This window comes from Erythrolamprus reginae, chromosome 1 (assembly GCF_031021105.1).
Source record: "Erythrolamprus reginae isolate rEryReg1 chromosome 1, rEryReg1.hap1, whole genome shotgun sequence".
NCBI classification, from domain to species: Eukaryota; Metazoa; Chordata; class Lepidosauria; order Squamata; family Dipsadidae; genus Erythrolamprus; species Erythrolamprus reginae.
Genome location: NC_091950.1, coordinates 221,162,752 through 221,188,107, shown reverse-complemented (window position 1 = coordinate 221,188,107; position 25,356 = coordinate 221,162,752). Strand labels below are relative to the sequence as shown.

The 25,356-nt window shown below is 44.9% G+C and overlaps 1 protein-coding gene across 4 annotated transcripts in view; it reads left to right on the top strand.

The window, feature by feature from the left end:
* Nucleotides 1-25,356, top strand: part of SH3BP4 (SH3 domain binding protein 4) — a 193,480-nt gene that overhangs the window by 104,579 nt on the left and 63,545 nt on the right. For 2 of the 4 annotated variants that reach the window (XM_070732265.1, XM_070732263.1), the window contains one exon: nt 3,170-5,517. The exons of 1 other annotated variant lie outside the window; for it this stretch is intronic. In XM_070732265.1, the coding sequence (XP_070588366.1) occupies nt 3,170-5,517 (2,348 nt within the window). Of the gene's footprint in view, nt 1-3,169; nt 5,518-6,304; nt 6,537-25,356 lie in introns of those variants that run through there. One more of the 4 variants, XM_070732264.1, reaches the window with a different exon arrangement.

Sequence of the window (25,356 nt, the reverse complement as noted above, 5' to 3'; positions counted from 1 at the left end):
GGGACTCCATGCAACCTGTAAATGTGTTTTAGGAATAACTTAGCCAAATGTCTGGCTGTGGGTAGTCCCAAACAAGCGATGAAATGGGCTTATTTGGAGAATATATCAATGACAGTCCAAATAGCAGTGTTGCCCTTGCTCTCAGGGAGTTTGTTTGTTTGTTTGTTTGTTTGTATGCCACCATTCTCCGTAGTTCCATTATTTATTTATGATTTGATTTGGATTGATTTGGATTGATTTGATTTGGATTGGATTGGATGATTGGATTGGATTGGATCTCCATAGTTCCACTATGAAATCCATCGCTATTTCTTCCCAGGGTCTAGTAGGGTTGCCTCCTTGCTGCAGAAATCCGGAGAGGGGGGGTTCCCGGGTCTATGCTTCCAGGTGGCACAGGTGACACAACTTCTCACATAATCTTCGACTTCCGCTCTCATCCTGGGCCACCAGAACTGCCTCCGTACCAGGTGCAATGTTTTCAGGAACTCGAAATGGCCCCCTAGTCTGGAGTCATGACTCCACTGGAGAATCTCTAATTGCAGGCTGGCAGGCACATACAGTTTGGTTCCCCTCCAAGCCAATCCTTCCCTCAGTGTTAGGATTTCCTTATGGTTGTTGAACCACGGGTCAGTTGGCAAAACTGTCTTCAATTTGTTCTCCCACTCCTCCTTTCCCGGTGGAAACTGTCTCCTAGTCTGGTCTTGGGTGTGGACAGGTGCAGTTTTCTCCTTACTTTCAGGATGCGGGGAAAGAAATGGGATGACTGGATGGACTTCTTCCTCTCTCTTGCTATTGTACTGTGGTTTTCATGACAAAGGGTTAGCAAGAAGATTATTCCCAGCTGGGATATGTTTCAGTGGAAAAATTTAAACATCTGAAGTATTGGGCCTATTGCACTTGCTTAGGAGAAAGCCTTCGAGGGGTCCTTAATGCTTTGAGGTTCTTATGGTCACTCCACACTTCGAAAGGAATTGCTCCACCTTCTAGGAAATTCCTCCATGTCCCCAGTGCTACAAGTACAGCATATGCTTATTTCTCCCAAATAGTGGGGGTTAGCTTTTTAGAAAGGTAACAGCTGTTCCTTTCCATTGTCTTGTGACCTTCAATCTGGGCAGCCTGAATCCAAGGGAACGTTTTTTGTTCTCTGGATTCTGGGAAAAGGGATAGGTTTGTCCCTAGGATTCAGGCTGCCCAGATCGAAAATGCTCCCTTGGATTCAGCCCCCAGAGAAAAGATGCTGGGGGAAGGGATAGGTCTCTCCCAGTCGATCTGAACAGCCTGAATCCAAGGGACAGACGTATCCCTTCTCCCAGCATCCAGAGAACAGCTGCCAAGATCGAAAACGCCGCCTTGGATTCAGCCTTCACAGAAAAGAAGCCTTCCCTTCAATCTGGCCAGCCTGGATCCAAGGGAGTGTTTTCTGTTCTCTGGATACTGGGGAAAGGGATAGGTCTGTCCCCAGAGAAAAGATGCTGGGGGAAGAGAGAGGTCTGTTCCTTGGATTCAGACTTCCCAGATCGAAAATGCTCCCTTGGATTCAGCCCCCAGAGAAAAGATGCCTGTCCCTTGGATTCAGGCTGCCCAGATCGAAAATGCTCCCTTGGATTCAGCCTCCAGAGAAAAGATGCGATTCAGGCTTCCCAGATCGAAAATGCTCCCTTGGATTCAGCCCCCAGAGAAAAGATGCCTGCCCCTTGGATTCAGGCTGCCCAGATCGGCTGGGAGAGACCTATCCCTTCCCCCAGCGTCTTTTCTCGGGGGACTGAATCCAAGGGAGCATTTTCCATTCTCTGGACACTGGGGGAAGGGATAGGTCTGCCCCAGCCCCCAGAGAAAGAAAGCCCGGCATCAGGACTTTCTCCCTGTGGCAGGAGAGCAAGCGAGTGAGAGAAACGAGCCTTCTCCGGCCACACGTTGGGAGCTCCGCAGGGGAGGAGCAGTAGCCCGGCCAGCATGCACAAGGATTCAGGACCAACTCCTCTTCCTTCTTCCTGGCTTTTGGAAGCTGGAGCCTTCCTGCCTATCTCTGACTCCTACTCCTGCTGCAGAAAGAAGCCAAGAGGTGCTCTTCCTCTTTGCAGCCACGGGAAGCAGCCTGACTGCAGGGTCACCTGCAGGGGTGAGGAGCGGATGGAGAAGGGTCTCTGGGGCTGCCGAGGATCAAGCGGAGGGAGGTCAAGTGACAGCCAGATTAGGACTCCGAGCCGCAACTTCAACTGTCTGCCGCTTCTTTGCCTGGGGAGACAAAGGGGAGCGCGTGGCTGTCCCCACGGGCTCCAGAGAAGGAGGAGGAGGAAGGGGGCAAAGGGAAAATCCCAGGTGCTTCAGCCGGCAACAGTCTGTTGACAGTCTGGAGGCGGAGAATCCTGGCAGGGATGGCAAGCAAATAGGAAATCCCGGTGGTGGCAGTTACAAGGCAGGGGAATCCCTGCGGCAGTAAGGGAGCGCACACGCAGTAAGAGAGCACACGCACCCGGACTCGGATTTGTAAGGTGAAAATGGTTCTTATGAAGAGGCAAACAAATATTAAACACCGGGTTCGTATCTCGAAAAGTTGTATGAAGAGGCATTCATAAGATGAGGTACCACTGTATTCCTATTCAAAAGTCACAAATATTCCTATTGAATTCAGTAAATAGTTGAGTATAATCTAATGGCTACATAATCTACAATTTCTTGTACTGTAAGAATTTATTCACATAATAACATAAACAATTCTATAGTTTTAAGTATTTTAAAGGACCTGCATGCTTGCTTCTCAACCCCAGTGAAGAAATGTGTAGATGATCATATGATTATAAAATCCCAAGGTTTGGAGCCTAATATGCATTTTATTTTGCGGGGGGATACATTTGGAAAAAAGAGGTTGGACTAGAGGGAATAGTGACAAATGTATTGTTAATCAATTTAAATTAGGTGAAAATTAATGTGATTATCCTTGTTTTTTGTAATATAATATCAAGTACAGTACAATTTAATTATAGTCTTGAAAGGGATTTTGGGAGATGCAGTACATCCATGTTTTTCAAAGTCACATGAAGCCTTTGTGTCTTCAGTTTTTGCATCCTGATTTAATAAAGAGTATTTTATTGCTTGATTTAACTTGTGTAGTATGCATTAATTATGTCATTTGCAATTCCTTATTTTTAGTGCATTATTTTCTTTGTAGTGCCTTCTCCTGATGCCTTGATGACAGATAATGTTACATCATTGGGAACTGCAAAGGAAGTTGTAGCTATGAAAGACTATTGTCCAAACAACTTTACTACATTGAAGTTTTCCAAGGGGGACCATCTCTATATCTTAGATACCTCAGGAGGTGAGTGGTGGTATGCACACAATACCACAGAAATGGGCTATATTCCATCTTCCTACGTGCAGCCCATAAACTATACTTCATTAACTGACAGCGGAATGATAGATTATCTCCTTGAAAGTTCTGATGAAGGAGCAAAAGAGTTGGATCTGCTTGGAGACTGGACAGATGGAAAGTGGAACTTAGCTAAAAACAACCCTTTTTTGAGCAATATTCAAACTGCTAACCATTTTCTGAATGGAAATATGAAAAAAATGTCAGAAAAAAACAAAGAGGGTTCTCCCCAAATCACAATGGATTTGTTACTTTTTGATACAGTGCCTACACTTACAGGGTCAAGTTGTGCAGCATATAGCAGCACAGGTAATAATCTTGGCAAAGTTCCATCAGTGAATGGATTTGATTTTGAGCAAGCAAATAGACGAGACAATCCTTTTTTAAGAAGCAAGCGCTCATACAGTTTATCAGAGCTCTCTATACTTCAGGCAAAATCAGAAAGTCCACCTTCATCAGGTTTCTTTACTGGATTGAAATCTCCTACCCCAGAGCAATTCCAAAGTAGAGAAGATTTCAGGGTTGCATGGCTAAGTCATCGGAAACTAGCAAGATCATGTCATGATTTAGATTTGCTGGGTCAGAACCCTGGTTGGGGTCAGACACAACCTGTGGAGACCAATATAGTTTGCGAACTGGATAGTTCAGGTGGTGTCGTTCAGCTTCCAGATACAAATATTAATATTCATGTACCTGAAGGACATGTGGCTGATGGAGATGCACAACAGATCTCTATGAAAGCTCTATTGGATCCACCACTAGAACTCAACAGTGACAAATGCAGTACCATAAGTCCTGTACTAGAAATTAAGCTGAGCAACATGGAAATCAGAACATCCATTATACTGGAAATGAAAATTTCAGCAGAGGTTAACAATGACATTGTGAGTAAGAATTTAGTAGCAGTAAGGTGCCTGAGGAGTGATATGAGGGAAGGTCCATTTACTCCAATGGCGTTAAGTTACTGTTATGGCAGCACAATCAAGGTTCAGTTGGAGAACCTGGAGCCCTGCATGTATATAGCTACTGTAGCCCAAGGACAGAACATTTCATATCCTTACACGGTTTGGGATTATATCAGTAAAAAAATTACAGTTGGAGTCTATGGTCCAAAACACATACATCCTTCATTTAAAACTGTAGTTGCTGTATTTGGACATGACTGTGCCCCAAAAAGTCTTCTAGTGAATGAAGTTACACGTCAAGTACATAGTGCAGCACCTATAATGCTGCATTTGTGGGGAAAGCACCAATTCTTCTTACTAAGGCCACAAGACTTAAAACTTTGTATGTTTTCAAATATGCCTAATTATGAGGTAAAAGCCAGTGATCAGGCAAAAATGGTGAGAGGATTCCAAATGAAACTTGGCAAAGTCAGTCGTCTCATTTTCCCCATCATATCACATGATCCTAATGAACTGTCCGATTTTACTTTAAGAATTCAAGTCAAAGATGACAAAGATATTATGCTTGCTCAGTTCTGTGTACAGACACCTCAACCACCTCTTAAAAATGCTGCTAGGTGTGCTGGACAGCGAAGGTTTCTGAAAAAAAATGAAATTGGGAAAATAATATTGTCTCCTCTTGTGACCCCCAGCAAATATCCTGTTTTCCAAGACCGGACTGTCAGTGGTTTAAAATATGGCAAAATGCTGAAAACCGTAATGAGGCAAAATAAGAACCATTATCTCTTGGAGTATAAGAAAGGAGATGCTATAGCTTTGCTAAGTGAGGAGAAAATCAGATTGAAAGGTCAGCTCTGGACCAAGGAATGGTACATTGGATACTATCATGGTAAAATTGGCCTAGTCCATACTAAAAATGTTTTAATTGTTGGAAAAGTCAAACCAAATTATTTCTTTGGACCTGAGCTTACTACAAGTATGTTGCTGGAACAAATTTTAAGACCTTGCAAATTTCTTACTTATATCTATGCTTCAGTAAGGACTTTACTGATGGAAAATATTAGCAGCTGGCATGCCTTTGCAGATGCTCTCGGATATGGGAACTTGCCACTTGCTTTTTTCTGTCGAGCAGAATTGGACAATGAGCCAGAATGTGTTGCTTCTGTATTGGAGAAATTGAAAGAGGACTGTAATAATTCAGAAAGTAAAGATAAGAAATCTTTCCAGAAAGAACTGATATTGGTAAGTATTTTTACTGCTCATTGTTTTAGCTTCTTGTTGGTTTAATAGTACAGTTAAAGAATGAAGAAATAATAATTGGGTTTTAGCAGTGTCTATGTAGTGTTTAACTATGAATAGCAATGAAGGCAGCACTTATTGCTTGCTTCTAAAATTCAGCTAAAAAGAACAGTTTTTTTTAAAAAAAGAACGTATTAAGCATTTGGTTATACTTTTCTTGATACTTTTCCTAAAATATACCATTAGCCCTTTGAACGGCATCATAGAGAAGAATTTGACTGACTAGTCAAATAAAAAAGTACTATATGTTACTTTTTTGGGTCTTCTAGTCAAGGTTGATTCCTGGAAACTTACCTGGATGGTTAATTGTGAACAAAATGAAGTAATTGCTAAAAGAGCACTATTTGTCCTACAGCTGGATAACAATGTCACATCAGTTTGTGACAAGACAGAATTGTGTTTACCATTTATCAAAGGACTATATCAATTCTTTGAAGTATTCCAGGTTGTTGATCCGCAAAAAAACAAAAAAAGCCTAGCATTTGTTTCTTAAAATGAACTTTCATCAAAGTTATTTGTATATGCAGTATAACAAATAGCTGTTCAAGGTACATTTTCCCCAGCCCTTCATTTTAGTCTAACTTGATAGAACTTTAGCTTGCACAACAGCAATATGAATAGCAAAGTATCAGTTCTCTATGTTTACTGTTTGTGTGTCTGTATAATTAGTAATATATAAATTGGATAAAATATAAAATTATTAATATATAAATATATATTAAATCTGCAGGTTCTTGTTCAGCAGACCTGTTACCCAGTCTTTGATCCAGGTTAAAGCTGCAGCCCCAAAATATATCTCCCAATACGGCAAGCTGAATCCCCCACTTTCTCTCCTAGGTTGCAACACTTTTAATTTGATTTGAAGATCTTGCAAGATAAAATATGGTATTATCTCTTTTAAATAATAAAAGAACCCTTTCCCCAATTTTACAGGAATCGCCTGAAATAAAAGTAGAAATCTCGAGAGTATATTCATTTTTGTAGAGACTATTCTACCTATAAAAGATATTTGAAGCTTCTTCCAAGTTTCTACTGTACATCTTTTTTTACTTGTTGAATCAATCTGTCATATTTTTCTCTCTTTAGAACTGAATAATTGGATGTTATCCAAAATCCCAAATACAGTACTTTATTCTTTTTGTAGGCTGTATAGCTGTTTCCTCTTCCCACTCTGTTTCTTGCTTTTTTGTTGCATTTTTCATTATTACCTTCATTTTATTCCTGTTAATTTTGAGGCCCACTACCTTGCCAAATTCTTCTGTATATTGGAGTAATTTGGGTCCTGATGCTAGTGTTTGTTCTAGTATGAAGACTAAATTGTCTGCAAATGCCTAGAGTTTATAGGTTTCATTTTCAATTTGTAGTCCCTTTATTTTTTGTTGTTGTTCATTGCTGATCTTATTCAATAAAGTTTCAAGAATAAAGATAAATAATAAAGGGGCTAAAGGACACCTTGTCTCACTCCCTTCGTGATTTGTCAGTGATCTTCCCATTTTTCATAATCCTTTCTGTTTGAATAGTATATAATTTCTCAATCATTTTTATAAATCGCTCCCTAAAGTTCATATTTTCCCATTGTAGTCATACATTTCCAGTGTAGGTTGTCAAATGCATTCTCAGCATCTAGAAACGATAAAGCCAATTGTTTTTCTGAATGTGATTGGTAAAATTTGAGCACATTGATTATATTTCTAATGTTTTTTTTTATATTTCTTGTTGGGAGAAACCCATTTTGGTCTATGTGTATAATTTCATTTAAGACTTTTTTGAACCTTTCTGAAGTTATAGCTGCAAAAATTTTGTAATCTATATTGAGAAGGGAAATAGGCCTATAGTTCTTGATTTGTTTAAGATCTGTGCCCTCTTTGGGAATGAGTGAGACTAAGGCTTCTGTCCATGATTGGGGTATTTTAGCATTCATTAAAGCATCATTAAAAATATTTAGCATTAATGTATCCAATGGTTCTTGTATTTTTTATATATATAAAATTCAATTGATATCTCATCTGGACCCGAAGATTTGTTGGGGGGTTTTGTTTTGTTTTTTCCTTGCCTCTACCAACTGCCTCATTGTCTTTCATTTAATAGTTCTCTTTTTGACTCTGTTGTTTTAGTTAAGTTTATAGCTTCTAAATATTGTCTAATCTTATCCTCCTCCATGTTATCTTGTTGATAAAGTTTTTGGAAAAAGTTTTGGATTATTTTCTTTTTTCCCTCTTCCTTGTATCATTTTTCCTCTTGTTCGTCCTGTAATCCTATTATTCTCTTTTCTCTCTCTTTTTTCAACTTGTAGGCTAGGCAACTGCCCCAGTTTATTGGCATGTTCAAAGTAATATACCTTTGCCATCTTTTTTTTTTGTGTTAGTTCCTCTTGCATTACCAAGTTAAGTTTGTGTTTAAATATATCTCTATTTTTTAAAATTGGGGGTTTGGGAGGTCTTTTTCCAAACTCACCACTTTTTAAAGTTCCTTCTGTATGAATTCTAGTTCTCTTTTCTTATTTCTTCTGGTTGCATATGCTATTGTAAGGCCTCGAATGTATGCTTTGTAGTGTCCCAGAGGTCCTGTATTGAGGTATTCTCTTTCATATTTATCTCTAAAAATATTTCCAGTTCCTTTTCCATATTTGTGTGTGTGTGTGTGTGTGTGTGTAAACCGTATTTTTGGAGCATAAGATACACCTTAATTTGGGGAGAGGGAAAAAAAAGAATTCTGCCTCTGCCTCCCAGCATCAGGATTAACGGGGTCCTCACTTCCATTGGGATTTTGATAACAAGCAGCTGTTCTGCCGGTGTGTTTCAACCGCCTGTAATTACAGGGTAGTTAGTCCAGGAAGACACACACCACACGATAAAAGGAAAACCCAAAAGTTTTTATAAACAGAAAAACAGAAACAGCTCCCTTTTTAAATGTCAAAGGGATTTTCTGGTACACACAAGGCACAGGTTAAATGCAGTCCAATTGCTCACCCAATAACCGGGAAATGAAGTCCAATTCTAAAGTCCAGAGAGTCCACACACAATCTTGAACAGTACAAAAACCACGATCTTGACAAAACAATGAATCAGATAAACTACCACAAGGCTAAACCAGCACGCTGTTCTTTTTATCTGTAGCACTAATTACAGCAGCCCCACCCAACCACAGGTGGCCTCATTTTCTCTTGTAATAATCCTTCAGTTGTTGTCTCCTATGCATCACTCTGCGCATGTATGGATGTGTCATTAATTCTTGTTCAGAATCCAAGGATGGTTGATCTCCTCCTGGGCTTTCTGCCAAACTCTCCTCTTCCCTGTCACTCACACTTCCTTGGTCAGAGGAGGCTTAGTCGGCAGATTCCATCGGGAGCAAAACAGGCCTGCAGCATGTGGATGTTTCCCCCACATCTACCTGCACATTCCTTGGGGCAGGAGCTGGCCCAGAGCTAACCACAACAGCAGCACAGATTGATTTATCTGTTCTAACAATGAATTTTGCTTTCTAAGATTACAGAAATGTGAAGTGAATAAGAAATTACAAGTAATCATATATGATTGTGTTTTTGTACAGTATTATTAATAAAACATATTAGCAGCAGATATTCCTTGATTTTTCAGAATCCACTTTTGTTGCACAAGGTAAATTTCAGATTTCTGCTATGGAAGTGGTCAGTTTACTTGCATAAGGTGACTAAATTTAGCAAGAAAAGCCCCCTCAGATAATACTAGGAAATCTTAGAAGACTAAGGATATTTCTTTAAGGCACATATTCTTCAAATCTTTAATCAGACTTTCTGTTTTATCATGCATGTGTTCACATTTTTTCCTGCAGAAATTGGGATGGAAGTTAAATGGAGTGAGTGGAGTGGAATATGATTTTCATGGGGCAGAAGACAGACTTGGCTCCATTCCCAAAATGCCCTGTTCTTCTTACCTATATCCGTAGGCGTTGAAAGCCAGGCTTTCTCACAGCGAGGCCCAATAAGAGAGGCCTCCTGGACCTGCCATTTCGTAAGCATGCTACTGGGCTTTCCAACAGGCCCCTGCACCTTTGCTGCCTCAGTCAGAGCTTGAATCCCGAAGCAACCCAGGGAACTGCGTTAAGAGCCTTTTAAATGAAAGTGTTTTCAGGTGGCAGATCCCCCTCCCTGATTACAAAAAGGGTGCCTGAAACACAAGGATCTGTAGGAAAAAGGTACCAGGTGGCAGATTCCCCTGCATTTGGGGGAGAATCTGGAATCTCTTTCCTTCAGATCCTCGTGTTTCAGACATCCTTTTTGCAATCAGAGAAGGGGATCTGCCACCTGAAAAGACTTTCATTTAAAAGGCTCTCAACACAGTTCCCTTGGCTACTTCAGGAATTAGGATTCGACCGAGGCAGCAAAGGTGCAGGGGCTTGTTAGAAAGCCTGGAAGTATATTTTTTGAAATGGCAGGTCCAGGAGATGTGCTGCCTCTCTATTGAGCCTTTCTAAGACAAAGCCCAACTTTCATAGAATCATAGAGTTGGAAGGGATCTCCAGGGTCATTGGGTCCACCCCCTGCTCAATGCAGGATTCATTAAACCATCCCAGAAAGATGACTGTCCAGTCTCTGTTTGAAGACCTCCAGTGAAGGCAAACCCACACCTCTTGTGGCAAACTGTTCCACTGGTTTATCACCCTTACTGTTAGAAATTTTTTTCTGATATCTAATCTAAATCTACTCCCTTGCAGTTTCATTCCATTGTTTCTAGTCCCTCCATGTGCTAATGAGAACAATGCTGATCCCTCTGCTCTATGACAATCCTTTAGATATTTATAGACAGTTGCCAAGTTTCCTCTCAGTCTTCTCCTTTGAAGACTAAACATCCCTAGATCCTTTAACCATTCCTCATAGGACATGGTTTTCAGACCACTCACCATCCTTGTAACTCTCCTTTGAACTTGCTCTGGTTTATCAATGTCCTTGGGCCCCCCAGAATTGAACACAGTATTCCAAGTGTGATCATACCAAAGGGCTGTAGAGATGAATAATTACTTCACGTAAGTGAGATTCTATGATTCTATGGTCTTCTTGGTGCATCCCAGGATTGTGTTTGCCTTTTTTTGCAGCTGCTTCACACTGTTGACTCATGTTTAATCTGTGATCTACCAATACACCCAAGTCCTTCTCACCTGTACTGCTGCTCACACCTATTCCTCCTATTCTATATGTGCTGTTTTCATTATTTTTGCTTAGATGTAGGATCTTGCATTTCTCTCTGTAAAATACCATTCAGTTAGTTTCAGTCCATTGTTCAAGCTTGTCTAGATCTTTTTGAATCCTATTTCTGTCTTGTTTAGTATTAGCAACAACGCCTAGCTTTGTGTCATCAGCAAATTTGACAAGTTTTCCTGCAATTCCTTCATCTAGATCATTTATAAATATGTTAAATAGCACTGGGCCTAAGACATACCCTTGTTGTACTCCACTTGAAACATTCTTCCAATTGGATGTGGAACCATTTATTACCATTCTTTGAGTACGATCAGTAAGCCAGTTTTGAATCCCTCTAAACGTTATTTTGTCAATCCCATACTTGACCATTTTTTCAATAAGAATGGAATGAGATACTTTGTCAAATGCTTTACTGAAGTCAAGATATACCACATCTGCTGCATTTCCCTGATCAGCCTATTTGGTAATTCTATCATAGAAAGAAATTAGATTAGTCTGGCATGACTTGTTTGTTACAAATCCATGTTGGCTCTGGTTAATTACTGTATTCCTATCCAAGTGCTGGCATACATGCTGCTTTATAACGTTCAAGGAGCTTTCCTGGTATTCAATGCACTTTCCTGAGATGTTTGGGAATCAGGCTCCCATGTGGAAGTGTGGACTTCTGCTGTCTGGAACCCCCCAAAATGCAATGCATGAACCATGTGGGTGAGGCTATATTCGAAGTATAAGACACACCCAGATTTTCACCCCCTTTTTTTGGGGGGGAGTACATCTTATACTCCGAAAAGTATGGTATATATTTTAATAGTTCCTGATTAATTTTCCATCTTTTTATTGTTTTATGTCCCTTCCAAATTACCTGCCCAGCTATTTTCTCTTATTTCTACATCTTCAATTTCTTTCCTTGATTCAGATGTCATCCATTCTTGATCTATCCTTGACCATGAGCACTGTAGATTGGAATAATATGTATGTTGTGCTTGCACCATCGTGGGAGAGCCAGCAGTCAGGATGGAGTGTTCTCCCCTGTCAGCGATGAGGACTGAGTCCATTATTTAAAAGCTAGATCTATCTACTGGAACCCAGTTCTCACTCGGTCCTCAGCATAGTAGGATGTGGCGAACACACCTCATCCCAACTGCTGGTTCCTCAGATAATCTTTACTCCTAGGATGTTCAGGATTCCTTCCCTTAAACCTGTGAGTGATTTCAGAAAACCTTCCTTAATTGGCAATTGATGGGTGGCGACAAGATGCAGTGGTCACTGGCCCAGTCCATCACCAGGAGGTAAGAACCTTGGCCTCCTCAAACTCTGCTCCTTGCTTCCATTAGCCCTTCAGGCTATTGCGGAAGCCTCCTCACTCTGATTTCGCCACTTCTTTGGCGAGCCGCAGGCATCCTCACTTCCACATAATTTGGTTACAGCTGCATTGCTTGTAGTTACTTATGAGTGATCAGAAAGCCCACAGTCTCCTTAGCTCCCAAGTCCCCAGCTGGTTACAGCCGTAGGGTGGAATTCACATCCGTGCTCAACCAGGCAGCTGCAACTCCTCTCTGCGTTCAGCCGTTTACAGGCCCTCGGCTGGCTACAGCCACTGGGTGCATATTCGGCCTGGCAGGCCAAAGTCTCTAATTCCCAAATGACGGCTTCGGCTATTTGGAGCACTGATATGGCCAACTCCTCAGAGCCTTTTGATGCTAGCCTCTGGCTGGTTACAACTGCCAGGCCTTTCTCTCCTGAGCTCGCCCTTCAGCTCACCATTTAGTGCCAGACTGCAGCTTGCCTGGTTTCCTGCCAATCCTTCTGCAAAAGTGACTCATTGATTCCTAGCCTCCTGGCGCAGCAGCCCCTCTTTCAGGGGCACAATAACAGCAGAGGGTGGATCCGTGAAGAAAGACCTTATCAACTAACCTTCAAGCAAACGAGGCTACCAACCTTTTCTCGTATGCGGGCACGCTCGCCATTTTGGATTCTAATTAAGCAGCTTTCTTTTCCATTAGGTTGGGCCTAGCCCTTTCAATTGCCTACACATGTCCTATTGGCATTGCATCCATTGGAGTCTTCATTGTGAAGTAAATACAAATATAAAGGTATAAATAAATATATAAATAAATAAGTAGATAAATACATAAATAAAAAGAAGAAAAAGAGAAGGGAAAGAGAGTGTGTTTGAGAGAGAGAGATATCAGAGAGAGAGCATTTCAGGCCTCCCCTCTTATTGTTTGTTTGTTTCAACTTCTATGCTACCCAATCCCAAAGGACTCTTGTGATCCCCATGGCAGAGATGGCCTTCACCACCTCAGCCAAACCAGGAGGCAAGAGAACGAAAAAGATTAATAGGCAGGTTCCCGATCAGGATGACCCTCCAGCATCCAGAGGGGAACCCAGATTGTGCTCAACAGCAGTTAACAGAGTGGAGAGGTGCAGGGGCCACACCTTACAAAAAATCTATAATAAAGCTGCAAGGTCTCTATCCCCAGCTGTTTCCCCCCCCCCCAAGGGTTGAAGAGAGTGTCTTGTCTCTGGTGGCCTCAGTACCTCTGATATTGTCTCCTAGTATTTGGGGCCCATCTGGCCTCACTCACCAGCTCCCTGTTCAGGCCAGGCCTGGGGACTCCTGAACCTCAGGGACAGATGACTGCATCCCGACTGGAATCACTTTTCTCCTCTGTCACTCTTGTACAGGCCATTCTACCTGCCCCACCATTATTTGTGGACACAGTCAAGAAACAGTGCTCCATTCTGGCCTCCAGGCTCTCCCCATCCAGTTTAGAGAAAAATTTCTAGCGGATCTTCTGGAGGTACCAGCCGTCAACACACACACACACGCAAAAGATAATGGGTTTAAGTCCTTGAAATTTGATCAATTTTATGTTTGAAGAGAACTTTTAATTTGGATGATTAATGGCTATCTGGATTTTTTTGATGATTATAGTGGGACCTATACATGATTATTACATTGGAATGTATAAAAATAAATAAATAACAAACAGAATATGACATTATTATATTGAGATTTACAGTGAAAAGATAAATAGAATAGGGCATACTTATTACACTGGAATTCACAGTGAAAAATATAAATAGAGCCACTCACTGCCCACCCATCCCCATTCCAAAAATGGGAGCAAAATAATGGCATCACGTTTCAGACAGTGAGTGATTCCGGCCAGCGCTGCAGCCTCAAACCACTTTTCTCTCTAATTGCAAAAATGGAGCATGCAGCTGGCACTGCCTGCTGCCCAAAACTCAATGCTCTGTTTTGATCTCCACACGCTCCATTTTTGGAATGGGGAGAAAAGTGTTTAGAGGCAGAAGTGCGACGATCCCCTCCCCAATTCCAAAAATTGAGCATCCAGAGACCAAAACAGAGCATTGCATTTTGGGCGGCAGGCAGCTGTGATTGCATGCCCCGTGTTTGGACTCAGGGAGTGTTCTGTCTGGGTCATTCCGGAAGCTATGACCAACCCCAAAAGATAAGCCAGACACACCGGTAGAATCCAAATACAGTTTTATAATTGTAAAGAGAAACAAAGCCAACAGAAAATGTCCTTACAAAGCAGGAAAACACTGGAACATAAATATAGGATCCTTGCTGCCAAGACTGGCTTAAAGGATGGTGTCGCCATTAGAACTTCAGCTTCCTCGACCATGGCCTGCACTATGTCCAAGAAGGGCTTCTAGCAAGCGACGGGCTACACCTCACTAGAGCGGGGAAGAACCTCCTAGGCAACCGACTAGCCCAACTCATCAGGAGGGCTTTAAACTAGCTCTGAGAGGGGAGGGTGACCAAACTATACGACAAAACACTGAACAAAACAAGGAAGGGGAACGGGACAAGCCTACAAACAAACCTGAGAATAAAAAATTTCTACTTGCAAACAAACACAAACATCTAAAATGCCTGTACACGAACGCACAAAGCTTGGGAAACAAACAGGATGAACTGGAATTATTAATACACGAGGGCCAATACGATCTAATTGGAATCACAGAAACCTGGTGGGACGAAACACACGCCTGGAACACACAGATAATGGGTTACAACCTCTTCAAGAAGAACAGGTCAAACAAGAAAGGAGGAGGTGTTGCACTATACATCAAAGACCACTACACTGCCACAGAACTACATCCAACCAAAGATGATAACCCCCTAGAAATCATATGGGTCAACATAAAAGAAAAAAAGAGCAACACCACAATTGGAGTATACTACAGACCACCCAATCAAACAGACACAATGGACGACCTCTTCACATGCCAACTAACAGACATATGCAACAAACACAGCACGACAATAATGGGGGACTTCAACTACCCAGACATAAACTGGAAAACTAACTCAGCACCAAGCGGAAAGTCTGCCAAATTTCTTTCCAGTCTAGCTGACAACTTTCTAACCCAAAAAGTTGAAACAGGAACCAGAGGGAATGCTATATTAGACCTAATACTAACAAACAGGGAAGAAACAATAGAGGGAACAGAAGAAGAAGGGAAACTGGGAGAGAGCGACCAAGTCATCCTCAAATTCAACATAGTGCAATCACTAGCTACTATACCCAACACCACCCAGACTTCAGAAAAGTGGACTTTAACAAGCTCAGAGCGAACCTTGAACAATGCCCCTGGAACGAACTCTTAGAAGGAAAAACCACTCAGGAAGCCTGGGTGATCCTAAAAAACAGCATCATAGACGCCCAAAACAACGCAATCCCCATGAAAAGGAAAAACGGGAAAACCAAAACTAAACCTGCATGGCTAAACAAAGCCCTTGCAGATGACATAAAAGGAAAAAAAGCTAAGTACAAACAATGGAAAGAAGGACTCATAACCAAAGCGGAATATCAGCAAACAGCCAGTTCCTGCAAACAAAAAATAAAAACAGCAAAGGCACAATATGAACAACACCTTGCAGCGGAAGTCAAAGACAACAAAAAAAGATTCTTCCAACACATCAACAATAAGAAGAAAATCAAAGAAACAATCATCACACTAAAAAACGAAGAGGGTAGAGAAATCACAGACAGCAATGACCAAGCACAGCTACTCAACGCCTACTTTGCATCAGTCTTCACACAAAAGGGAACCTCCCTCCAACCAATCTGCAATTTAACTGCAACAAACTGCCCCAGAACCGAACTCAACATAGACAAAAGCACAGTGAGGGACTACCTGAGGGAACTCAACGAATACAAATCACCAGGGCCAGACGGACTTCACCCCAAAGTCCTAAAAGAATTGGCAGACACCATAGCGGAACCACTCCTCCTCATCTACCAAATATCCTGGATCACTGGAGACCTACCGGAGGACTGGAAGCGAGCTGACGTAGTCCCCATCCACAAAAAAGGCAAAAAGACCGACCCAGGTAACTACAGACCAATCAGTCTGACCTCTATACCTGGAAAAATACTGGAGAAAATAATCAAAAAACAACTTACCCACTTCCTAGAAACAAACAAGATCATATCCAATAGCCAGCACGGATTCATCAGAAACAAATCATGCCAAACCAATCTCATATCATTTTTCAACACCATAACCAAGTCAGTTGACCAACGCAACTCAGTGGACCTCATATACTTGGACTTCAGTAAGGCTTTCGATAAAGTCGACCACAATCTCCTAATCCACAAACTAGAAAAAAATGGAGTAGATTACTACACATGTAGATGGATAAACAGTTGGCTGACCAACCGCACCCAACGAGTTGTCCTCAACGGCACCAAATCCACATGGAAAAAAGTAGACAGTGGAGTACCACAGGGCTCTGTCCTGGGTCCTGTACTCTTTAACATCTTCATCAACGACCTGGACGAGGGAATAAAAGGGGAACTAATAAAATTTGCAGATGACACCAAGCTGGCGGGGGTAGCCAACACCCTTGAGGACAGGCTCAGAGTACAAGAAGACCTAGACAGACTATCACAGTGGGCCCATACCAACAAAATGAGGTTCAACACCGACAAATGCAGAGTCCTCCACCTCAGCAAAAAGAACCCTAGACATACATACAGCCTGGGAGATACCCCACTCAGCAGTAGTGACTGCGAAAGAGATCTTGGAGTCTTGGTGGACAATCAACTAAACATGAGTCAGCAATGTGCAGCAGCAGCCAAAAAAGCCAACTCAATCCTAAGCTGCATCAACAGAGGAATACGCTCCAAGACCAGGGAAGTACTAATACCACTCTACTATGCCCTGGTCAGACCCCACCTGGAATACTGCATCCAATTTTGGTCACCTCACTACAAAAAAGACATCGAAACTCTGGAGAAGGTGCAAAAAAGAGCAACCAAAATGATTAGGGGACTCGAAACCAAGACTTACGAAGAGAGATTGAGAGAACTGGGCATGGACAGCCTAGAAAAAAGAAGGTCTAGAGGGGACATGATAGCAGTTTACAGATACTTGAGGGGTTGCCACGGTGAGGAGGGGGTCTCTTTATTCCCCAGGGCACCAGAGGGCCGGACGAGGAACAATGGTTGGAAGCTGACCAAGGAGAGATTCAACCTGGAAATAAGGAAGAACTTCCTGACGGTCAGAGCGATCAACCAATGGAACTGCCTGCCAGGGGAGGTGGTGAACTCCCCAACTCTGGACACCTTCAAGAGGAGATTGGACTTCCATTTGGCTGGGGTGCTGTAGGGTTTCCTGCTCAGGCAGGGGGTTGGACTCGATGACCTAACGGTCCCTTTCAACTCTATTAATAAACAAGACGAGGCTGTAGATAACAGACATACACCTCCCACGGGTCTTCAAAACTGCTGGGCCACGAGCCAGGAACAGAAATGCCGAGAAACAATGCAGGTTACAGCAACTCCAAACTGATAACACTCCACACGGCTTCAAGAGTTTGCCTGCCTTATAAACCCTTCCCTGCTAATGAGGACCACACCCAAGCCCTGGTGTTCCTTATTCAATGCTGATAATATTTCTTCAATTGATCCTTCCTTTGATCTAGATGTCTCTGTCGCATGTTAATGACAGCTTGTGCTTTGTCACCTAATGACTCCAAAGACTCCAAGCTACTGGCTGGGGAGAGCCCCTCCCCGGGGCTCCCATGGTGTTCTTTCTCGTCACCTTCCTGACTGCAATCTCCCCCGTCCGACTGCCCAGACCCCTCCTCTTCGCTGTCGGCCTCCTCCGGGCATGGAGCCAGCAGAGACGCAGCTGGTCTTTGATCTGCCTCAGGCTGAACCACAACACCATCCCCCCTTGGAAGGCCCCTCCCCACCTGCCAGCGGAGAGAACGTGGTTTCTGGGGGAACCGGGCGTGGTAGTCCCGAATGAGATCGGGAGCGTCCAGCAACGCTGCTTCCACCCAGGAGCAATCATCAGGGTCCCCCTCCGCCCATTGCACCTTGTATTGGAAACAAGCGTCTACCCAATGGGAATCCAGAATGGCATGCACCATGACATCAGGGAAGTGGTCACGAACACAAGGGGCAGGAAACCCAGGAACGTTGGGATGGAGCGGACAATTGGGAGGGACAGTGACTAACAGAGAACGATGAAACACAGGGTGGCCCCGCAAGTTGGCCGGCAAGGTGAGCCGGTAGGCCACCAGGTTGATAACCTTTTCGACGGGAAAAGGTCCCAGGAACCGGGGATCTAACTTGTGCCTAGGTAATTCGGAGGCTATGTATTTCGTGGACAGCCACACCTGATCCCCCACCGCCAAGGGGGGCACATCCCGTCTGGAGCGGTCAGCCACCCTCTTATAATCCTCCTTGGCCTTATTGAGATATCGTTTTACCATCTCGTGTACCGCCTGCAGCTCTGAGAGGAAGTCCTCTGCAGCAGGCACCGGGGAATCTAAGAGGGTCAAGGGAAAGAAGCGGGGATGGAAGCACCCGATCCGGGAGCCCATGCAACCTGAAAACGTGGCTGATAAACATTTGGGCCGTGAGTTGAGCAGTGGGCATCCTAGTGCAAGGTATAAAACGAACCATCTTGGTGAGCATATCCATCACCACCGTAACTGCCGTGAATTGAGCAGAGGAAGGCAAATGGGTCACAAAGTCAATGGACACGGCACCCCAGGGTCTCTCGGGCGTGGGCAAGGGTTGCAGTAGTCCTGGCGGGGCCCCAGTCACCCCCTTGGCCGTACGACACCGGACACAGGTGGCCACATAGGAACGCACATCATCTTGGAGGCGTGGCCACCAGAACGTCCAAGTGACCAGCTCTAACATTTTAAAAAGGCCAAAATGCCCCGCCACTGGACTGTCATGACACTGGGCCTGCGGGAACATACAGCTGCCCCCGGTACTGGAGCAGACCATCTTGGAACGTCCATGGGGAATTGGGTGCTAACTCCCGCACCCTCTGCGCTACGAACCCATCCCCCCGCTGCGCCTCCCATAAACAGCAACGCAAGTCCACTGGGTCCTGGGTCGCAGCCAAGGCTGCAGGGGGAAGGACCGTCTGAAAAGGAGCTGGCTCCTTCGGGTGAGTATACTCCGGCTTGTGGGACAACTGTCCGCTCGAGGGTTCTGGGCATTGGGAATGTACCTAATGCGGAAATTGAACCGCGCGAAAAAGAAGGACCAGCGGATCTGTCTCTGGTTCAATTTCCGAGCCGTCTGAAGATACTCTAGGTTTCGGTGGTCCGTCCAGACTTCTATCTGATGACGGGCCCCCTCCAGGTAATGCCGCCAATGCTCAAAGGCAGCCTTAACCGCTAAGAGTTCCTTCTCCCAAATAGTGTAATTTCTTTCTGAGGATGACAATTTGCGGGAGAAATAGGCACACGGAAACAGGATGTCACCGGGAGGATGGGCTTGGAGTAGCACTGCGCCAACTGCTACGTCCGAGGTGTCTGTTTCCACCACAAACGTCTGAGCGGGATCAGGATGGCGCAGGAGCGGTTCAGCCATGAACGCTGCTTTCAGGGCACAAAAGCCCGCTGTTCCGCCTCCCCCTAACTAAACGGGACTTGTTTCTGTAATAAACGAGTCAAGGGCGTGGTTAACGTGGCATACCCCGGAATAAAGGTACGATAGTAATTCGCAAACCCCAAGAGACATTGTACGTCTTTAACCCTGCGTGGAGGTTGCCAAGACTGAAGCGCGGCCACTTTGCCCGGGTCCATGGAAATGCCACCTGGAGATAAAATGTGCCCGAGGAATTCTACGGTGGTCTGGAAGAATTGGCACTTCTCCAGCTTGGCATACAAATGCTGCTCCTGTAACCGGAGCAGGACCCGGCGCAAATGGTCCAAGTGCATGGCATGGTTCAGGGAATACACCAAAATGTCATCAAGATAAATTACAACAAAATGGTCCAACATGTCCCGGAACACATCGTTCAGCAGGTGCTGAATTACTGCTGGGGCGTTGGTGAGGCCAAAGGGCATCACGGTGTATTCAACGTGACCGTAATGAGTGCCGAATACTGTCTTCCACTCATCCGGACCAAATTGTACGCGCTGCGCAAATCAATTTTAGTGAACACCGTTGCTGTCCGCGACCGGTCCATGAGTTCAGGGATCAAGGGCAAGGGGTACCTATTACGCACCGTGATGGCGTTTAGGCACCGATAGTCACAGCAGAGGAGAAGATCACCCGTTTTCTTCTTCACGAACGGAACAGGGGCAAACAAGGGGGACTTGGACAGCCGAATAAAACCCTTAGTCAGATTCTTATCAATAAACTCCTTGAGAGCCACAAGCTCCGGCTCTGACATGGAGTACAAACGACCAGCTGGGAGCTTGGCGTCAGGGATCAGGTCTATGGCGCAGTCATACGACTTATGCGGTGGTAGCCGATCCGCCTCCTTCTCGTTGAAAACATCGGCAAACTCCTCGAGGCAGCGGGGTATCTGGATCACGGGAACTACTGGGCCGTGGGCTGCGCACACATGTTGGTGGTGGTCCACACACTGCAAGCTGGAGAATGTTACAAGGTTCTGGGACCACACCACATGCTGGTCATGCACGCGCAGCCACGACAACCCCAGCACGAGGGGAAAATGAAGCCCCTTGGTGACATAGAACTGCAGGGCCTCCTCATGAGTTCCGATGCACATCCGCACCGGCAGGGTCTGGAAACGAATGGCACCAGCCAGCAACACCCGCCCATCAATGGTCTCAACAGTTAACGGAGGGGTGACAGGACAAAGGGGCAAGGAATGGCGTTGGGCAAAGGCTTCGTCCAGAAAATTCATAGTCACCCCCGAATCCACGAGGGCCAATGCAGGATAGGTCCGAGTCCGTTGAGCAATATGCAGGGTCACAGAGAGCGTCAGGTGTCTAAACGGATGTAAAACCCTCCTCTGGAGATTGGATTGATTGATTGATTGATTGATTGATTGATTAGATTTGTATGCCGCTCCTCTCCGTAGACTCGGGGCGGCTAACAACAGCAAAAAGACAATATGAACAAATCTAATATTAAAAATAATGTAAAAAAAACCCAATTTAAGAAACCAATCATACATATAGACATACCATGCATAAATTTTATAAGCCTAGGGGGAAGGGAATATCTTAATTCCCCCATGCCTGACGACAGGTGGGTTTTAAGGAGCTTACAAAAGGCAAGGAGGGTGGGGGCAACTCTTATATTTGGGGGGAGTTGGTTCCAGAGGGTCAGGGCCACCACAGATAAGGCTCTTCCCCTTGGTCCCGCCAAACGACATTGTTTAGTCGACAGGACCCGGAGAAGGCCAACTCTGTGGGACCTAACTGGTCTCTGGGATTCGTGCAGCAGAAGACTGTCCTGGAGATAATCTGGTCTGATGCCATGAAAGCAGTGTTCCCTCTAATTTTTTTGGGGGGTGGGCGGAAAAGTATAGTGTCTGAGCGGCAGTCCCTTTGGACTGGGCGGCACAGAAATAATAAATAAATACATACATACATACATACATACATACATACATACATACATACATAAAAAAACAAACAAACAAACAAACAAACAAAAATCCCACCCTGTTTTGCCTCAGAGAATTTCAAAATAAAATCCTGTACTGTGTGTCTATAACTCATAATAGGGCAACTCTATCAATATCAAAATGCCACTTAAATAGTTGAGCTAGTTTCAAACTAGATTTTGATTTTCTTTCTCTCTTCCTTACTCCCATTCTTTTTCTTTCTCTTTTCCTTCCTCTCTTTTTTCTATCTGTTTCTCTCTCTTCCTCTCTTCCTCTCTCTCTCCTTCCCTCTCACTCTTTCCCTCTCGGCTTCTGGGCAGGTTTGGAAAACTCTGAGTTGATGATGATTTTTAAGTGAGCGATTGCTCACTGCTCAGCTTAGAGGGAACTATGCATGAAAGGTGGGCTTGTTCTTAACATACCTGCCTCCCAGCTATGTTGCAACAGCCCTACCTGTGCTGCTTGAGGTGGTAGCTGGGCTGGCGATGGAGTTCCCCAGGCTTGCAGTCCTGGGAGACTTCAATCTACCGTCACTCAGTGAAACCTCGGAGGCAGTGGAGGAGTTCATGGCTTCCATGACAACCATGGACCTGAACCCAAGTAATTCAGGGTCCGACTCATAGAGGGGACGTACAGTCGACATGGTGTTTCTTTTAGAGCAGGTTTTAAGGGGTATTGTCACCACATCCTTGTCATGGTCAGATCACTCCCTGTCGAGGCTGGACTTTGAGCGGCAAATCCCCCACCGCAGGGAGGTGGAACTGATTAGGAGGTTCTGCCCCAGGTACCTAATGGACCCGGATGGGTGTCAGAGGGAGCTTGGGGAAATTCCTGGCTTGTTGTCTGCTGTTCAGCTGAGTCTTTGGTGTTGGCATGGAATACAGCCGCATTGGGGACTCTGGACCAGATTGCGCCTTTGCAGGCTCTCCGAGGTAACAGACACTGGAGGTCTCTTTGGTTTACTGAGGAACTCTGGGGGATGAAGTGACAGAAGAGACGCCTAGAGCAAGCATGCTAAGTGTCGCAGGGGTCTGTCCTCTCCCTCCTGCTGTTCAATATCTACATGAAGCCGTCATCCGACGGCATGGAGTAAGGTATAATCAGTACACTAATGATACCCAGTTATACATCTCCACCCCATGCCAATTCAGTGAAACGGTGGATGTGATGTGATGTGCCGGTGCATGGAAGCTGTGAGGGTCTGGATGAGGACCAACAGGTTCAGACTCAACCAAGACAAGACCGAGTGGCTATGGGCTTTCTGTCCTAAGGGCTCTTCCATCTGTCTGCCCATTGTTCTGGAGGGGGGGATATTGTCACCGTCAGATAGGGTCCGCAACTTAGGTGTCCTCCTGGACCCACAGCTCAGTTTTGACCATCACCTTTCAGCTGTAGCCAGGGGGTCTTTTGCCCAGGTTCGCCTGGTACACCAGTTGCGGCTCTACCTGGACCAGGAAGCTCTCTGCACAGTCACTCAGGCCCTCCCATCTTGATTATTGCAATGCGCTCTACATAGGGCTATCCTTGAAAAGTGTTTGGAGACTGCAAATAGATTTAGATTTAATTGGATTTATATGCCGCCCCTCTCCAAGAACTCGGGGCGGCTCACAGCATATACAGAAAACAGAAAACAGTTATAAACAATCCAATTAATAATACATTAAAACAATCCTTAAAATTCTGATTTTAAAAAAAATTCATTCAACAATCACACTAAAAAACATTCATTAGTCGGGGGGAAGATCTAAAAACCCCAGGTCTGGCTGCAAAGATGAGTTTTTAAACTCTTGGAAGGTGAGGAGGGTGGGGGCAGTGTGACTCTCCGGGGGGAGATGATTCCAGAGCGGCCCCCACAGAGAAAGCTCTTCCCCTAGGTCCCGCCAGCTGGCATCGTTTGGTCGACAGGACCCTGAGGAGACCAACTCTGTGGGACCTCACTGGATGCTGGGATTCGTGTGGCAGAAGGCGGTCTCAGAGGAAGTCTGGTCCTATGCCATGTAGGGCTTTATAGGTCATAACCAACACTTTGAATTGTGTCCGGAAACAGATCGGTAGCCAATACAGTCAGCAGAATGATGATGAGAGATGGGCATGTCTTGGAAGGCCGATAACTGCCGACACAGCTGCATTTTGAACAATCTGAAGTTTCCGAACACTCTTCAAAGATAGCTTCATGTAGAGAGCATTGCAGTAGTCAAACCTCGAGGTGATAAGGGCATGAGTGACTGTGAGCAGAAACTCCCTGCCCAAATAGGGCCGCAACTGGTGCACCAAGCGAACCCGAGCAAACGCCCCCCTCGCCACAGCTGAAAGATGGTGCTCTAAAGTTAGCTGTGGATCGAGGATGCCCAAGTTGTGAACCCTCTCTGAGGAAGTCAGTAATTCCCACCCAGGGTGATGGACGGACAGATGGACATGTCCTTGGAAGGCAGTACCCACAAGCACTCATCTTGTCTGGATTGAGTCTGAGTCTGTTGGCACTCACCCAGACCCTGACAACCTCCAGACACCGGCACATCACTTCCACTGCTTCACTGAGTGGACATGGGGTGGAGATGTACAGCTGAGTGTTGTCAGCGTACTGATGGTAACTCACCCCATGTCCTAGGATGATTTCACCCAACGGTTTCATATAGATATTAAACAGCAGAGGGGAGAAGATGAACCCCTGAGGAACCTCACAAGGTAGGAACCTAGGAGTCGACCTCTAACCCCTCACTAACACCGATTGCAACCGACCAGAAAGATAGGAGGAGAACCACCATAAAACGGTGCCTCCCACTCCCAACCCCTCCAGCACAGAAGTCTACCATGATCTATGGTATCGAAAGCGGCTGAGAGGTCAAGAAGTGCCAGAACAGTGGATAAACTCCTGTCCCGGCCCCACCAGAGATCATCCATCAGCATAACCAAAGCAGTTTCCGTACTGTAGCCGGGTCTGAATCCTGACTGCCGAGGGCCTAGATAATCAGCTTCTTCCAAGGACCGCTGGAGCTGGAGTGACATCACCTTCTCAACAACCTTCCCCATAAAAGGAGGGTTGGAGACAGGATGATAGTTGCTAAATACAACTGGGTCCATGGAAGGCTTCTTGAGGAGGTGGCACACAAGTGCCTCCTTGTAGGGAGCCTGGAAAGACCCCTCCCTCAAAGAAGCGTTGGTAATCTCCTGGACCCACCTCTGTGTCACCTCCCTGCTGGCCGAAACCAGCCAGGAGGGGCACGGGTCCAAAAAACAGGTGACAGAACTCACAGCTTCAATGGCCTTGTCCAATTCATCAAGTGTCACCATGTCAAGCTCACTCCCAAAATGTGGCCCAAGACGAGCCCCTGTCACCTCGACTGACTTGTTGTCAGTTGACTCTGCACTCCAATTCGAGTCAAGATCAGTCCAGATCTGAGCAATTTTATCTGCAAAAAACATAGCACTACCCTACAAGGGCTCCCCAACTCCTCCCTGATTAAGAAGGGAGCAAGTCACCCTGAACAAGGAGGCCGGGTGAGATTCTGCAAGCACAATCAGGCTGACATTGTATGCACATCTTATCGACCTGATCGCCACTTTGTAAATCTTAATATGAGATTTTACAAGTGTTTGATCAGATTCGGATCTGGTCTTTCTCCAACGCTTCTCCAGACTTCTCTTCTGGTGTTTCATTTCCTGGAGCTCCTCAGTAAACCAAGGAGATCTCCAGGGTCTGTTGCCATAGAGAGGTCGCAAAGGCA